Here is a 17,632-nt window from a genome sequence, read left to right as displayed (position 1 = left end):
GTCACAGTCGGTCTTGGAAAGTCATAGCAATAACCTTTTTTATTTATACATATATGCAAGTGTAATGTAATTACCATATTTTTATGCATATAAGGTCCAATTTTGCTTATGTTCCAAATATGTTATGAAATTGTCAAGTATCTTATGCAAGGAGTCAGGAGTTTTGACTTTGTTGATGATGCAGGAAAGGAACGTGCAACAGCACACTGCACACAGAGGCCTGTGAGTGTATTTAAAAATGCATCAGTGCATTGCATTGCAGCGCAGGGCCTCTATCAGCTTGTTACAAGGATCATGTCTAAAGCAGCTCTTTGCAGTTCCAGGCCAGTGGTAGTTTGTGGTGAAGAAGCAATGGTAAAGTACAAAACAAAGGTAGCACGGCTGAAGTGCAGAACAGCATCAAGGTAAGAGAACCCGGTGACTATTTTAAAAGGAGAGAGGAAAGAAATATACGGACAGAAGGTGATGCTAAAAAGAGAATGCTTTAAGAGCTGGTAAAGAGAATGCTTGAGAGGAGGAAATCCTCTTTGGGATAGAGACGGAGTTGGAAAGAAAGAGAGAAATTAGAAAGAGAAACATAGAAGAATTAACAAGCATACAGACTGTATTAAGGAGACAGATTAAGGGCCTGATATTCAAAACCTCTCTGGCATGGAGAGAAATCATGCAACATCTTTGTGATTTTTTTTTTTAGACCTTATATTGTAATGTCTCTCCTTCACATACAAAACCCTGCATAGTGACATAAATATCTTTCAAATTAAAATTTGTTTTTCTAAAAAAATGTAGGGACCTCTCCATGCTGACGAGATGTCTTAGAGCATCTCTCCTGAGCGGCGAGCTTTTGAATATCAGGACCTAAGTGACAGAGAGATGAGGATGAGGATGTACAAAAACAAATACCGTAAACACGGGTATATCACCTACTTATTTTGCATCATTGTTGTGTATCTTTGCAAAAGACAGTCACAAAAATACACGTTCACTTAAATTCATTAACATCCGTAAAAAAAAAAAAAAAAAAATATGTGCAGAAGTAACAAGTATTCGCAAAATGGAAATTAACCATAGACATAAGAAAAAAGCTAAATTTATTTAATATAAAATCCAATTTGCAGATCCACAATGACATTCTGCAGATTATATACAAAATAAAACAGATATTGTGCAGGTATATAAACATATGCCTATAATAAATACAACAAGAAGGTTTCTATCTAAATAACAGTGTCAAAAGAATAAAGTCCCCCTAGTAAAATGGATTCAGACAAACTTTTTCTCTTGATAAACATGTCCCCTGCGTTTTGTAAATGAATTACCCCAAATCTTACTTTTTTTAACATGGAGCTGCATGTCAGAGAGGATCTTTATGTAAAAAACACAGATCTCTCACCGACACAATGCTCAGCACTACTGTAAAGAGTGGAGAGGGGCTGACCCTTGCACAAGGTTCAGTTTCATATATGCTTTAGCCCCATATTGACCTATCAGATTCAACTTAAATATTATGCTTCTGGAAACATTTAGTCTCCTGCAACAGTGAGGTTTCACCTGTATTAATTGCTTTAACACATAAGGTCAAGTACAAATCCATCTATAACTATAAAATACACAAAAAGGAACAAAGTTAGAAAAGCAAAAATGTGTTCATTAGGCTTATGTGGTTGCTAAAGAATTAACAAACATCATTTTTTAAATGAAACTATAAAAAGAAAAGAAACTGTGCATCAGGCTAAACATTCACAGTATTATCATTTCACAGTTTAGTGGCTGCAATGAGATCAAAGTTTAAAAAGGGTCTCATGAATCTCAGGATTAATAGTACAAACGCCTTTTATTCCAATTCCTGGAGTGCAGGCTTAGCTAGGAATCCCAGCAGCCATCTGCACTCACTTGAAGGACAGTGCATTGGTGCCTACTGCACAGAGGACAAAATCATCCATTTCATGGATCCAGTATGTAGGGTGTTCAGATACCGACCATGTATAATATTTCATCTTTGGGTTCATAGTGAGCTTAATTGTTCAGTTTATATAGAATGTCAGTGTCTACTTCATATAGTGTGACAATACTTACATTATAAAAAAAGATCACACTTACTTGATACAGCTGCTGAGACACCTTCACGTACAGCACAGGTATTTGCATCATGTACATGAGTCATATGTATAGCCACAACATCAGTCTTGTGTAAAGCATGGGCATCAGATTTATGTCAACATGAGCATCACGTACAGCCTCAACATCAGCCTCCTATACAGTATGTGCTTCAACTTCATTATCATCTTCATGTAAAGAATGAGCATCAACTTCCGGTACAGACTCAACATCAACTTCATTTAAAGCATGAGCATCAGCTTCAGGTACAGACTCAACATCAACTTCATTTAAAGCATGAGCATCAGCTTCATGTCCCGCCTCAACATCAGCCTCATCTACAGCATATACTTCAGCTTTATTAACATTGTGATGTAAAGAATGAGCATCAACTTCATGTACAGCTTCATGATCACCTTCATCTAAAGCATGTACACCAATTTCATGTTCAACATTGACATCATATTTACATAAAGCATTGGCATCAACTTCAGGTACAGACTCAACATCAACTTCATTTAAAGCATGGGTATCAGCTTCATGTACCGCCTCAACATCATCTTCACATAAAGCAAGGATATCAATTTCATGTACAGCACAGGCATCAGCTTTATGCACAGACTCAACTTCATTTTCATGTACAATAGCTTTATGCTCAGTTTCAGACTCATGTACAGCTTCAGACTCATGTACAACCTCAACATCAGCTTCATGTTCAGCCGTGACGCCACCTTCATGTACTGCATAGGCATCAGCTTCATGTACAACCGACCTCAACATCAACATACAATGTTCATTTTAATGTGGGGCCAAATAAGTAAGGTTTTTTACTTTCCTCAGTACCTTAAGTGGCTTATTTGTAGAAAATAAATGTTCTATTTCTCTAATACAAATTATCAGCAATCCTAGTATACAGTTACATATTAATAGTTATGTTAATACAGAGCAGATTAAATATCAGAAATAAAGTCCATATATCAACCTTTCATAGAATACTCCAGCGTACTCTATTCAGTTTTTCACTTCAAATCTTGATAATACAAAATCCATTTCCTTCTGGAAACTGTCCAGTATTTACAAATGTTTTCTTGATTCTTGAAACATTAGTAGAAAAGAAACAAATGACGAAAATCAGAAGATCCTGATTTTTAGCCATTGAGGTATCTAGTTGATTCCCTGTATCGTCATCTGACGTCACAGAGAAGATTTGCTTCCATTGGTTTTTTATCTCCTCCATCCAAGTCTCCCCATAAACCCACCGATGGACACAAGAAAATGACAGAGTTAAAGTTGTAACATTCTCAGGAGAAGATGCCATACCCTGTCTTTAGTTTTTTTGCTGTGGTTAGGTTTTGTTTCCAAAATCATTTTTCCGAGATGTTTTTAATATTGTATTATACTAAATTATTACTCTTTGTATCAAAAGTATGAACATTCCAAAGCTGGTATCATGGGCAAATACTGATGTCAAATTCTTTATCCTGGTGGGATCTTCCATTGTTTCTTCTATTACAGATTTCAACATATGCTGTAAATGACTCTACAAGGGCATCAGGTGTGTCAAATCTTTGCTGTCTGGTTCCAGATTAATTTTGAGTTTATGTGTCCATAACAGACAGATTTTAAATTTGATTTCCGACTAGCTATTACCCTGCGCCTATCCCAAAGTATTTATTATTTTTTATTTCCTGAGAACGTACAACCTTTGTAAAAGGGAAACTAAGAATTTCTAGAGACCGCCACCAAGTTAGGAAATAATCTAAACACTAACATTTTAATGTTGTTAGAAATACACCATTAGTACGTTTTTCCCATACATACCCAAGACATACAATGAAAAGAAAAAAGTCAATGTTACGACGCACACTTTTACAGACATAGGTTTTGACCTGGGCAGATAAGATGATTCAGTAAATATTATATTGGTCATTTTACTTCACTTGAAGGCCAAACAAGCATGCTGATATATGTCATCTGGATGCTATTGATCAGTCTGGCACATGGAATAAGCTGTACTATTTAGGAAAATGTTTGTACATTTAGCATATCATTTCTCACGTTAAAGCAGAGTTCACTAAAAAAAGCCTTGCTAGATGTTTTTTTTGTTTCAGCTTATCCAGTAAGAGTGAATACATTGGTATAGTTAAATAAAAAAGTATATATAAATTACATGTTAAACATTTACTCATACTGTATTGGTTTCTGTAATAATTGTTTAATTAAGAAAAAGGGAGTAAGAAAATCTGTGGCGTATTACAGGGTATAACAGGGCTTAACAAATTCCAGGAACCATGAAGGCACAGCTCCTAACGGTTGATTATTTTACATATAGCCACCTAAAATAAACTATGCCTGACTCTACACGTTTTAGACACATTTGATATAAAGGTATCAAGCCTTGAATATTTTTTCCCAGTGCAAACTTTGCCAATGATAGCCGCTATTCCAATCCATTAAAGTTTATACTGAGAAAAACTTATGCAAAAAGTTTTGTGTTTGGTTTCCTTTACTATGGCATTCCATTCCATAAGAAGCACACCTATTTCAATAAGTTAGGCTGCCCATAAAGCAGACTTTTCAACAGACCAACAAATCTATGGATTCTATTGCAGTTTTTCAATTAACTCAAAATCAAGTTTAACATTAAATATAACTTTGTATCATGTTATAATTAATATTATGTAACATCCAATCACTAAACTGCAATTATATATCAATAGTTGTAGGATCAAATGTTGTACATTTTCTATAGATTTTTAAACTTTTTTATTTAACTGGGTAACACTTCTGTTTGTTTACCTGAACTGCGTATGCACAAAACTTTTTAAAAAATCTTTAAAATTTGTACAAGAGCCAAGATACACAATGTGAGTGTTCTCTGATAGAATGGAATACCATTGGTGTGGGTTCAACACTATATCAACACAAAAATCATTATAAAATTGTGAACACTGGTTGTTCTGGTGGATCTAAATAGACTTATGTTTGGAAGCTCTACCAACAGTGCAAAGCACTTCATACAGTTCTTATAATGGATTGGAACATACCCCAATAGGACATAAAGGACATGCTCTAATACTCCTGTCAACTATAAAGGTTAGTGGTTATGGGTATTCCCTAGACACTGGTGTGCTAAAGTTCCTTCACCACCCATGTTCCAGAGAACCTTGTAGGGTTACACATCTTGAATACTTGTATGCTTATTGTTGACACTGGCACTTAATGGGCTATCATTAATGCCTATACAATATTTAGATATTATCACTTGAACTGCAGTGATAGAATAATTCTGCTACTTGTCATTAAACTAATAATATTAATTGATCTGTTAAGAAACATCATCTATGAATCTGCTCTTTTAGGTATTTTTTAACCCATTCAGTGACAATAATTGTACTTGATAAATAAATACTAAAGTTATTAAACTAGACACTTCATGCTACATTTATTGGACGTCAGAAAAAAATGAAATAAGATGTGGGCACCGTATGTCAGGGGAGATATTACGGTTCATAATTGTAAAAAAAATTGTAATAACAACGTATGCATCATGTAAATACAAACTACAATATTAAATAAGGGAATTAAAATTGAAGGACTCATTTAATCATTTTGGAAATGGGAACATGCGCAAACAGCAACAGCCAAAGCTGAACTGACAGTAAGAATTTGATAGGTGAGGGGGAATTAATTTGCTAGCTGAGTGATGCCAACTTTCATCAGTTTGCTTCCTTTACATATTCTATAATGGTTTGGGACCAGGCAACACAAGCATCTAAGTTTATATGGAGAAATGTTGTGATTTAGCATCTTAGGTCTGTCTTAAAGGAACACATTAATGAGACCATGTTAATGGTTTAAGGTCTATGAATTAGCAATTAAGAATTGGTTTTCTATTCAATAAGCTTCCTCCTGGACTCAAATTACTATGGTTCTTTAGATGGCGCCAATTGTACATTGAATAAACAATGGATTCATATTATTCTCTTAGCCTTAGAAAGGCTGAAAAAGCAAGAAAATATTGGATATTTAGAGATTTTTAAAATTTGAAACCTCAGCTGGAAAGGCTGGATGTGGTTTAATATGATGCAGCACTTCCAGCGTACATCATAAAAAAAATTTAAATGTAATTTTAATGTATAAGTTTAGGGTTCCTTTAAGACTGAAGGCAGAAGGTTAGTGGGTAGTGATCTCATCTCTACATTAATACTTAAGTCTTTGGTCAAAACAATTAATGAATTTAAAGTGCAGTCAGGGACAAAGCTGTGCAAGTAAAGCCTTTGTGACCTTGATACGGTGAGCATGTGATGATTAGTTATTGAATTAACATGCTTTAAACATAGGAAGCCAACACAACAACACAAAATGAAGACATGCAGCACGAGGAAGAAGTGGATGGAGGGTATATAATGGCAGTGTTTTCACCAACCTCGAACAAAGAGTGTTGCATTGCCCTCGTCCATGTCAAACATGTTAGAGCCTGTGCAGACGTAAATGCCAGCATCTTCAGGTTGCACGTTTCGGATCGTAAGGATGCCATTGAAGTCCATTGCTCTTTCTGGGAGTTTGCCATTATTCTGACGTGTCCATACCAGGGTGTAAGCTGGAGACTAAAATTATAAGAAGCAAAGAGTGAATTTGAAAAGTTAATACAAATCATAGTTGGCAGATGCCTTAAATGTTAGTTTCTAAACTTGGAATATGTCCTTATATCTCCAATAGTAAGTTACAGCTGTCACTATTACTTGGGAGCTGCCTCATTGGTTGAGCCCCTCAACAGCTTGAATATTAAAGCTAATCTGCACCTATTGATAGCAACATGTCTATCTCTATGTTGAAGCCATGTTGCTACCAAACGCTGAGCACACAGGAGCTACGCCTGTATACATCTATGTGTTTGACTGCAGGCAATTCCTCTGTATGCTACACTATTCAATAGCTGACGCTAAAGTAAATCTCAAAACACACACACACATACAAACACATACACACACCTATATATATATATATATCCTTTATTTTTTGGTACCTAGGACCAAAACAAAATAAGTCAAATATTTGTGGTTGGCACAACTGTCCCATATATTATTTAATCATATAGTTAATAAATACATAGGGGCCTATTTACTATGGTGCGAGTGGACATGATCCGATATAGTGGATCATGTCCACTGCACATCCATAAATGCCGACAGCATACGCTGTCGGAATTTATCATTGCCCCAGCAATTCTTGTGAACTGCTGGTGCAATGCCGCCCCCTGAAGATTCAGGGCCGCTAGCAGGGGGTGTCAATCAACCGATTGTATTCAATCAGGTTGATTTCTGTCTGCAGCCTCAAAGCAGGCGGACAAGTTATGGAGCAGCGGAAACAAGGGGCATCAAGCTCCATACAGAGTGGTCTTACACATTATTCCATCACGGGGTGTGGAGAATTAATAACCACAAGCCTAAATTTGTAATAAATAGCCAAAGTGAGACTAAAATAAGTGTATGTTCTCAGAAGATGCAAAAGACCCCAAGAACCGGCTATACTTCCAAACTCATTGCCACCTCACGTTATATGTTCAGCACTTTCTGGTCTCCTACGCACCTTGCTCTTCGCTGTGCATATGAAGGTGACATCTGCATTTTGACGAACCGTCTGAACCTTTTGTTCTTCTACAGTCACAGTAATGGGTTTGCTGGTGACAGCTTTAGAGTGAAAAAAAAATAGGATAATATTATTATGCAGCATACAGATATATTTACTATAATAGCACACTACAAACAAACAAAATGAACTCAAGTCTTGCATTGACTACTTTTGGCATTCATTTTGTCTGCTCATAGGTTGCCTAAAAATGTAATCGCAGCCATTGCTGGTATTGAACGCCCTACACATGGCGGCAACTGGACATTTAATTTATTTTTGCTTTTGAAATTCATTTTTGCCTGATTGGATGTTGCATGAAAATGTAATTGCAGCCATTGCTGGTATTGAATGCTCTACATGTGACAGTTTATGGCATCCCATAATGCAAATGGTTCCCACCAATTTAGCAAGAGCTACAGGTTCACTCCTGTTTTAACTCATCATCACTTTTTCAAGTTTCAGATAACAATCAAGGATCACAAAAACTTTCACATTTTTTACCAGCAAGTATACTGTGCTTTTTATTTAGCCCTAAGATGAAACTCACCAGTAACGAGGATCTCGGCTTTACTGGTGTTGGCATATTGCAGGTTGCGGCAAGTACAGATATAGACTCCAGAATCTAATGGTTGTAACCGGGAAAAGTGAAGCTCCTCACCTGCAAAAAAATTTATATAATTATGAAATGATTATGCTACATATTTCCTATGAATTTCTTATGAAATCCATATAGTTGTCCCTAACTACATTTACATGGCAGACCTTTAATGCTGATGTATGATGAAATGCAAGCAAAGGGAATAGGCATGATTTAAACATATGGCATCTTAGAATTATTTTATATTGTGGTACAAAAACTACAGGAAGTAATTTGTTAGAGCATGTCATTTCAGCACTACGGCCAATGAGGAAATCAGCAGAAGCAGTGGCACATCTTGGTCGTGCAAGTACCACTGCTGATTGGCTACTTTTTAAATGGACATTAAAGATATATTAAAGTTAATATTTCTTAATAACCCATTATATATATTAACAATTAAGGTTTTGTAGATGATATATACCATTTATAGGGAATATATTGAAACAACACCGAAGTCAAAATTAAAGTTTCAGCATTCAGATACAATGTACAATTTAAAAAAATAACATAAAAATAACATAAAAAAACCTCCTATTAAATTTACCTCTATCTCTTGGTATCCTTTGGACTATATGGCTACAGTTTTGTAACGAGATACAGTTAGTGCTCTATACAAATGCGCACTCCAGACCCAACTTCAGTACACAGCCATGGAAAGTTGCTACGTTTTTAACCAAGGATGCCAAGACAAATGTGTAAATTTAATAACAGTGTTTTTTTTTATTTGTATACTTTGTCTGAATTAGGAAATTTTGATTTCCACGTTTCTATAAGCATTACAATTGCAGCTTATTAAACCAACCAGTATGGTGGTAGCCCATAGGCTAAGGTTGAGCAAATGTGTGTGCCACCGGCCATATGTTCGCCACCACTGGATCAGACCACTATATACAGTGCCTGTGGTGAAGTTAGACGCTAAATAGGATTTTCAATACCTTTTTCTCTCTGTTCAGCACTGCCGGGCAGAGGGCGACCATCTTCTCGAGACCAGTAGAAATAATAAGGAGGATTTCCACTAACGTGGCATCTCAGTGTAGCTTCACCTCCCTGAGTGACAGTGGTTTTCTGTGGGTGGATTCTAACAACCAGGGGAGACCGTCGGTCTAGATAAAAAAGATGACATGATCAGGACTGGGGCATGATGGGAGTAACACTGCCTTCTACATTCCAGTATGTAATCTTCCCAAGTAAAATGAGCATTAAATTATTTTTCACAGCAGAAATTTAACAATAGGGACTTTAACAGATATACTAGATGGATCTCTCTTATGTATCATCAGAAATCAATAAATAATCAAAGTTACCATTTATTTTTGTGAAAAGCTTTTAAATTACTCCTGAGTAGGTCACTAATATCAGCTGAAAGCAGCAGAACCAACAAAGATAAAGAGAGCAAACCTAGTGGAGAAACTTACCTTCAAGAACACACTTCTGCCCGCGAATGGTAGGGTTGCCGGTGTAGCCAGGAGCACATCTGTCACATAGGCAAGCAAGGAGAGAAAATATGAAATCACTGAGTCAAAGAAGGGAAGGGGTAATCTAAAAATGAAATAATGTCTTGGATTTTGTTTATGCCTACATATTAGGGGCAAACAAAATATTGACTAACCCTTTTATGCTGACTGACCAAGAGATTCCCCAAAGACATAAGAGGCCTTAATATTATTTGTGTATGATATTGTAATTTACATTGCATCAATAAAGCTTGTTGAAAAAAAAGACCTTAATAATAACTTTGCACTTCAAAGAACATTAGAAGCTTTTAGATTGCAAATTACATAGGGGCATCATTACCCTCATGTCTATCTGCAACATCAAATACTGACATATTCTTTGTATTTCTATAAAGATACATAATGTAAACAGCAGACTGATACATTAGACTGAGCTGTTATCAGTTGTGCAGAAACAATCAAACATTCTGCTAACTAGGGAAGCCATCTTGTCACTCACCGCTCACAGTACTGTCCAGTGTACCCCGGCTGGCAGGCTGTGCATCTGTACCCACCAGAGCCCAAAATTTCACATGTCCTAGAAAACCTGAGAGCAAAAAGTAAAAAAACGTTGTCAGATATGGGTAAACTTTGTGATTCAGATTGTGATTGTGGCTACGATGTGTTATATTTGTCTGTTTTTTTAGGGCTGGAGGTGCCATCATAGAATTTAGGCAATATAGAAGTGAGACGTAGAAGTCAGTAGGATGTTCAGCTCCAGTGTACTATTGCAAGAAACCTTGAAGAGCAAACTACAGTAAAAAAAACCGCTTAAGCCTTTTTAACATTTAAATCAGTATACAGACAATATCCATATTTATATAAAAAATTCAACCATTATTCTTCTGCTATGAGTTTTAATGTATAACAGATTGATGCAGGAACTAATTGGCCTTTGCAAAGACAACATAAAGAATACTCAAGAGACTTAATAGATTATGGTCTGGGTCATGCAAATTTGGGTACATACATTTATATATAACATGTAGAAGACAGCAATCTCTGGACTTATGTATAAGGTGAAGTAATACTTTATTACATACCAGTGATGTTTCGGTTGGTCTGATGAAGGGGTGAATGCCCGAAACATCACTGGTATGTAATAAAGTATTACTTCACCTTATACATAAGTCCAGAGAGTGCTGTCTTCTACATGTTTTATTGCTATTTATTCAGCACCATGGCATATGAACTTTTGTGTTTGTGAGAGTGCACCTATTAGGAAACTATAGGACAGATTTAACAATGGCCAAATGGCCCATAATCGCCTTTAGGCTCGCCGGAAACAGAAGTTAAAAAGCAGCGGTCTTAAGACTGCTGCTCCTTAACTCGTCCGCTGCCTCTGAGGCTGCGGACATCAATCCGCCCGATCGTATATGATCGGGATGATTGACACTCCCTGCTAGCCGATTGGCGTATGCTGACGGCATTCAGCAATGTGTGGCGGATCATGTCTGCCAGACTTTGATAAATCGGCCCCAAAATATATATAACATACAGTTATATAGCTATATATAGTCTCAGATTTTGCAATCTAACTATATGCAACATGATTTTCAAGGTATTCAAGGTGGTGTGAAACTGCTTAAGTTCTCCGGATACTTTTTTTATATAGAAAAAATAAAGTATATATAGAGAGAAGGGCAGATGGCCTATGCTGGCATGCCAGAACTTACTAGCACCCCTGACACTTACTGATTATCTGGCTCAGCTAATGGGCAGGCACAAGGCTGGCAGTCTTCTGGTGTACCAGCAGTGGCATCTCCATAGAAACCTGGGGCACACTTGTCACAGAACTCGCCAGCTGTATTATGTAGGCAATTCTGTAATAGAAAGTCATTTCATTAACCTTAGTTTCATACAGGACATATTATATTTTATTAAAACTAAAGGGTAGACAGTTACTTACAGAGCAAGCCCCTGTTTCTGGGTGACAGGAGTCAGAATGTCCATTACAGTCACATGGCTCACAGTGACCAAGGTACAGGCCACCTCCTGTGCGGGTATAACCAGGGGCACAGTCCTAATAAACAAAAAAAGACAAAGGTTTTAATTTATTTAAAATCTATATTTTTTGTGTCTGTGCATCAGAGTAGATTTAATTTATAAATAAAAAGAATAATTATCTCTATTAAACCCCATGTTCACCAGCATCTACTCATTTGTAACATAATTAAAGGGGCAACCATTTGGAAGTAAAAATTCTGTATGAAGAATTTAAGCTAAACAGAAAGTGGATTTTTGTGCACAACTTCTTAACTGAATAGACTGCTGGCAGATAAGGTCAAGCTTCACAGTTCTATTGATAGACAGTGACACACATTTTTAAAAAAAAAAAACAAAATACTGTAATATAAAATGATGTCTTTTATTTTCAACAAAAACTTACTTTACTGCTCCTTTAACAAAAAAAATCTAGCACGGCAAATCTGCAGCAGTCACTTTAAAGGGACAATAACGTCAAAATGTAAGCTCTCAGGGCTCAGGCACAGCAATAAATGCTATATTTTGTTAAAGCATGTGCATGCCTTTATCATTCTATGGCAGTACTTGCAACGATGTATAACATTGCTACAAACGTTGTTGCAAACACTGCTGTCATAGAGTTCAAGTATGCTCCACAGCATACCTAGGTTTACTCTTCAACAAAAGATACCAAAATAACAAAGTACATTTTCTAATAAAAGTAGTTTTTAAACTTTTTTTTTTTTAACTCCGTGCTCTACGTGAATCATAAATCACAAATGTTTAATTCTGACTTTACTGTCCCTTTAATATTCAATGTATTTACAAAGTAATATTAATAATTAGAATAATAATAATAAGTAGCCCCTTCCTGACAATACTTCCAATATAAACAAATAACAAAAAAATTTAAATCACGTGATCGTACATGTGATCGTGTGATTTTAATGACGGGATCGGGTCAGGGGGGAGTGCCTATGACGCTATTCATGCCCTCCAGCCGGCGATCACAGTTAGAAAGCCATTATGGCTTCAGGACAGCAGAACAGCTAGGACATTCCATGACGTCCTAACGGTGCTAAAGCCCAGCGCAGTTAGGATGACATGGAACGTACTAATGGTGGGAAGGGGTTAAAAAAAGAGGACACTCACCTGACAAGACAGCCCTCGGTACCCAGGAGGGCAACGACACTCTTCTACTTCAAGAGCCTGCGGCAAACTAGTGTATGATGAGCTAGCGGTCTCCATGCTTACGCCGGTGATGCTTGCAGATAACATGTCAGTAGAGTAGGAGGCTCGGATAAGAATCTCGTCAAGATGAGCCAGAACCATCATCAGATGTTCTCGGGTTGTCTGCATACCATCTGGGCGCTTCCAGTGAGACTAACCGTACAAGAACAAACGGTGATATTGCAAAGAAAAAAGTATGTATATGCATAAGATAGAGCACTATTTAGACGTGATTATTCTTTTTTTGTGTTTGCATGAAAAACGTTTACATTAAAGTTTTTTAAATTGATATTGAAACTAACATGTCTGTGCAGCTTTATTGGCTGATAAGAAACTCTCACTGTTCTATTGGGGAGAAAGTTAGATGCCCAACAAACATAAAGAAAATCATTGTTTAACTAATGGCACAGGAAGTGAATTAAAAAAAAAATTACATTTTAAAATGGCCACTTTTAGACACAACAAAGGGAAAAAATACATATAACTAAATAATTGTGAATATGATTTAAAGAGGTATTACATATTATTTGCCTTAAACTAACTATCGGCCAGGTTACAAGTTGCACGCTAATTAACGTGCGTCAGGTTGCGCTCGTATTACTAGTTGAAAGTAAACGGTTATCGCTCTTGTGCTAACCCGACGAGTGCAAGAAGCCAAATTTACAATATCACGTGATAACCTATTCCCACATAGAAGCCAATGGAAAAAAAAAGTGGGTGGAAAACACCCCACTCTCGTGCAAACCTGATTGCATATTCTCAAGTGCGCTAATCTAATATGAAAATATAAATATTTCAGAATCCAATGTTCTTCACATAGAAGAAAATTTATATTTATTCATAAATACTGTACATATTTTTATATAGCAGAATATGGCCATATTGTGTGACTAAGATCCCAAAGAATATTTAGTAGCAAAATTATTTGCAGCATATTTAAATATGCAATGAATATGTAATAAGAATATATGTGGACTTAAGTGCTTGGATGTGCGCCAATACCTGTTGTTTGTCTAATAGAAAAAAAGCTGCAGCACTCCAAATACTTTTCTTTGTGATTTGTTTCAAGCAAAAAGACATAGGCGACGTTTCAGGGTTTGCCCTTTCTCAAGCCAAGTTATATATATATATATATATATATATATATATATATATATATATATATATATAATGGTATTTTGGTACAATATATCTATACCTATATACATAGATGATTATATATATGTATAGATATATACAGATATATACAGGAATATCTATTTAAAAATACTTATGTGCAGAACATTGGAATGTCAAATATTTACTAATTAATTAATTTAACCTGCGTGCAAATGAACACTAAAATTAATTTAACCTGCGCGCAAAAGAACACTAAAAACCGATATTGCTCGTGTGCAAATGTTTGCGCTCCACTCGTAATCTGACCGTTTCACACTTACCGTCCCTTTAAATATGTGTATTTAAAAAAAAAATCTGCATCTGCAACATGCTACACACATACAAAGGGCAAAACTTATTTCTACCTGTCACTTTTGCAATACATGTTGATATAAAATATGTATATGTAAAATGACTTCATTGTCATTATGGAAAAATGAATTTTCTGTGTCATACAGCAGATTGTTATCGATTAAATATGCTTCATAAAGATTGTGAAGAGTAGTACAACAAAAGTCTTAAAAAAAAAACTAAAACTGCAGCTAAGTGATATTCTGTGATCAGGCGACGATGCTTACCTCTCGGAATACAACCTCGAAGGATTTGCTCTCGCGTGGGCGCAGCTCAGGCTGATAAGCCACCAGCGTAATGTCGTTACCCTAAAAAACAATGTTTCATATATAAAACAGATCCCGTATTATATTAGTACAGTACTAATGACCTTACTATTTATATGGTAATATGTGAAACCAGCAGACACAAACAAACTTATTGACACATCCCGTGCTCAATAAACCTTGTCAGCCAAATAATGTTTTGGAGTATTCTACATAAGTGTGAATACAAAAACTCATGGCATATTAAATTGTTAACCCCTGGTATCTCTATCTGCACATTCAATTGTTAACCCCTGGTATCTCTATCTGCACATTTAATTGTTAACCCCTGGTATCTCTATCTGCACATTCAATTATTAACCCCTGGTATCTCTATCTGCACATTCAATTGTTAACCCCTGGTATCTCTATCTGCAAGTTCAATTGTTAACCCCTGGCATCTCTATCTGCACAAATGGCTATTTGTATATTGCCATTTCTGTTTAGGACTAAACCAAACATTGTAAAAATACTTTTTGCTGTTAACCTATATTTCACCCAGTAGAAAATATAATTCAGATTGATTACATTTATGGAAACTCAGTTATTTTATAGACAGACGTGTTTGACATTCATCCCTCTATTCAAGTAATTGAGTCCCATTAAATAGTTAAGTATTTAGTGACATGTAAGTCAAAGTTAAACATTCATGATTCAGATAGAGCATGTCATTTATAAAAAAAACAAAACTTCCCAAATGTACTTCCTTCTCTTGGAATTCTTAGTTAAAGACCATACCTAGGTAGGCTTAGTAGTGTGCACGTCAGCAATGCTTGCAACAATGTATAACATTGTCACAAACACAGTAGCAAACACTGTTGACATATATTGTGCAAGACACGTGCCCACTCCTGAGTCTACACAGTGACGACCATCCACAAAGGATACCAAGGGAATGAAGTAAATTTGATAATAGAGGCAAACACTCTATGTGAACCATACAAATTACATTCTGACTTTCACGTCTCTTAAAGCTCTTGAAGTGGAGCACTGCTTGTCCAATCCTAATTAGACAAATAAGACCATTTTATGATGACACTAACAAGTCCCTTTAATTGATCATACAATAATGAAATTACATGACCCAAATATCTTATAAAACACAAAACAAATAATGTTAGGGTCCCACACAAGTGGCAGTGCCCTGAGAGTATTGATATCTATAACTGTCATTGGTTGCTTATAAGACTGAGCACGTACACCTTTACCAAATTTCACCCCTCTATAGCCCACGTACTGTGATCTGCACATCCGCATCCGGCAGAGCAGCCCCTCTGATACCACCATTGTAGGACAACGTATAGCGAAGCTTCCCACCATATGATGCCACCTATGGAAGGAAATGATAGAATTTCTACATGTAGGAAGCGATAATGCAGCAGATAACTGGTAAATATATTAATTACATTATTACAAGTTATGACAAAGTGTTATTGTGTCTCCTATAAATTGCCCCCGGATACAGTAATATTGGCTCAATCTGTATAACTTTCTATAGTCACATGATTTGTGTAAGCACACAATGCCCATTACCTTGTCACCAAGGAATACCCTCGGCAGCTGCCAGTAATAAGCACCTTCAGGAAGGAGAGAGAAACCTTTGTACACAAGAGAGTACTAGGAAAAAGTTGGAAGAGCAGATAGAAATTAGAATGAAAACAGAAAGAGGACTAAAACCTTTTTATTGACATGAAACATATTTAGTAATGTTATTTGTTAAAAATTAAAAGAAAGTTTGGAAACTCAACCAAAGGAAGTTAACAACCAACAATGTGCAATGTACCAACCGATATGTTAATCAGGTCTAGTTGCAACTAGTATGACAAGACAAGCATTACTATATACAAACATATTGTATATTACACCAATGTCAAGCATTCCTCTTGAAATATATCTCAATGGGCAAAATTCACTAGCAGAACTCTCCAACTTCACCAGTACTTATATTTTACTATGCAGCTGATGCCCTAAAGATTCCAGTGATATGTGAGCCTTACTAAATCAAATATGAAGACTAACATAGCAATTGGTGAAGCAGAAGAGATCACTTAGTAAATATAACATAGTTGGTCAATCCTTCTACAAGTAGGGATACCACACAGGCTTATGTTATTGTTGACTGGCATGCATCAGATGCAATTCACAGCCATTGCAGGTACCTACACCTTTCTGTCTTGAATTTCGAGAGTACAGAAGGTTGGTGGAATCCTCAGTTGATGATCGATGAGAATCCCTACTTGGAGCCTTGAGTTGTTGAAAAATATAATTATATACAAGCTGTGGTCAAAAATATGCTAAGAAAAATGGACCCTTACAGTGGATTAAAAGTATCCACCAATTTTCAATAGCAAGTGACAACTTAAAGGGACAACATAAAATTATTTTCAATAAATGCAGTAGAGAACATCCCCATAATTTTATCCTGTTGCTTGCAAAACTCCAAGTTTATATTGGATTCTGTTGTTTGCAAACTTTACTATAAGCAACTTCCCCTTAAAACTAATTCAGCGGGCTCTTCAGCATTCAACTAACATGCAAATGGAATTTGCTTATGGTCCATAAACCAAAGATGTCATATGTTAACATACCTCATTGACAGATTGCTTGTGGAAGTGGCCAGGAGCACCAATGGGAAGTACAGAACGAGCTGAAGCTCCTGATGATGATCTAGATCCTACAGCATGATGGGATGGATACAAGGAAGGTGGACCAGGGGGGCCTAATAATAATGAATGCGGAGGGGCTACGGTTTTATGTAA

General features: G+C 36.2%; 1 protein-coding gene across 12 annotated transcripts in view; it reads right to left on the bottom strand.

The window, feature by feature from the left end:
* HSPG2 (heparan sulfate proteoglycan 2) overlaps positions 1-17,632 on the bottom strand; it is a 290,248-nt gene that overhangs the window by 83,470 nt on the left and 189,146 nt on the right. For 8 of the 12 annotated variants that reach the window (XM_053690214.1, XM_053690218.1, XM_053690216.1 and 5 more), the window contains 14 exons: positions 17,462-17,632; positions 17,037-17,117; positions 16,407-16,490; positions 16,111-16,203; positions 14,796-14,876; positions 12,982-13,212; positions 11,774-11,887; positions 11,560-11,687; positions 10,325-10,411; positions 9,787-9,845; positions 9,307-9,474; positions 8,279-8,389; positions 7,690-7,790; positions 6,527-6,707 (listed from right to left, as the gene is read on the bottom strand). The exon at positions 17,462-17,632 is cut by the window's right edge and continues 282 nt beyond it. In XM_053690214.1, coding sequence (XP_053546189.1) covers positions 6,527-6,707; positions 7,690-7,790; positions 8,279-8,389; positions 9,307-9,474; positions 9,787-9,845; positions 10,325-10,411; positions 11,560-11,687; positions 11,774-11,887; positions 12,982-13,212; positions 14,796-14,876; positions 16,111-16,203; positions 16,407-16,490; positions 17,037-17,117; positions 17,462-17,632 — 1,690 coding nt within the window. The remainder of the gene's footprint in view (positions 1-6,526; positions 6,708-7,689; positions 7,791-8,278; positions 8,390-9,306; positions 9,475-9,786; positions 9,846-10,324; positions 10,412-11,559; positions 11,688-11,773; positions 11,888-12,981; positions 13,213-14,795; positions 14,877-16,110; positions 16,204-16,406; positions 16,491-17,036; positions 17,118-17,461) is intronic. The other 4 variants (XM_053690222.1, XM_053690224.1, XM_053690225.1 and 1 more) reach the window with 1 other exon arrangement.

Source organism: Bombina bombina, chromosome 8, assembly GCF_027579735.1.
Source record: "Bombina bombina isolate aBomBom1 chromosome 8, aBomBom1.pri, whole genome shotgun sequence".
NCBI classification, from domain to species: Eukaryota; Metazoa; Chordata; class Amphibia; order Anura; family Bombinatoridae; genus Bombina; species Bombina bombina.
This window is presented reverse-complemented; position numbering and strand designations above follow the sequence as displayed.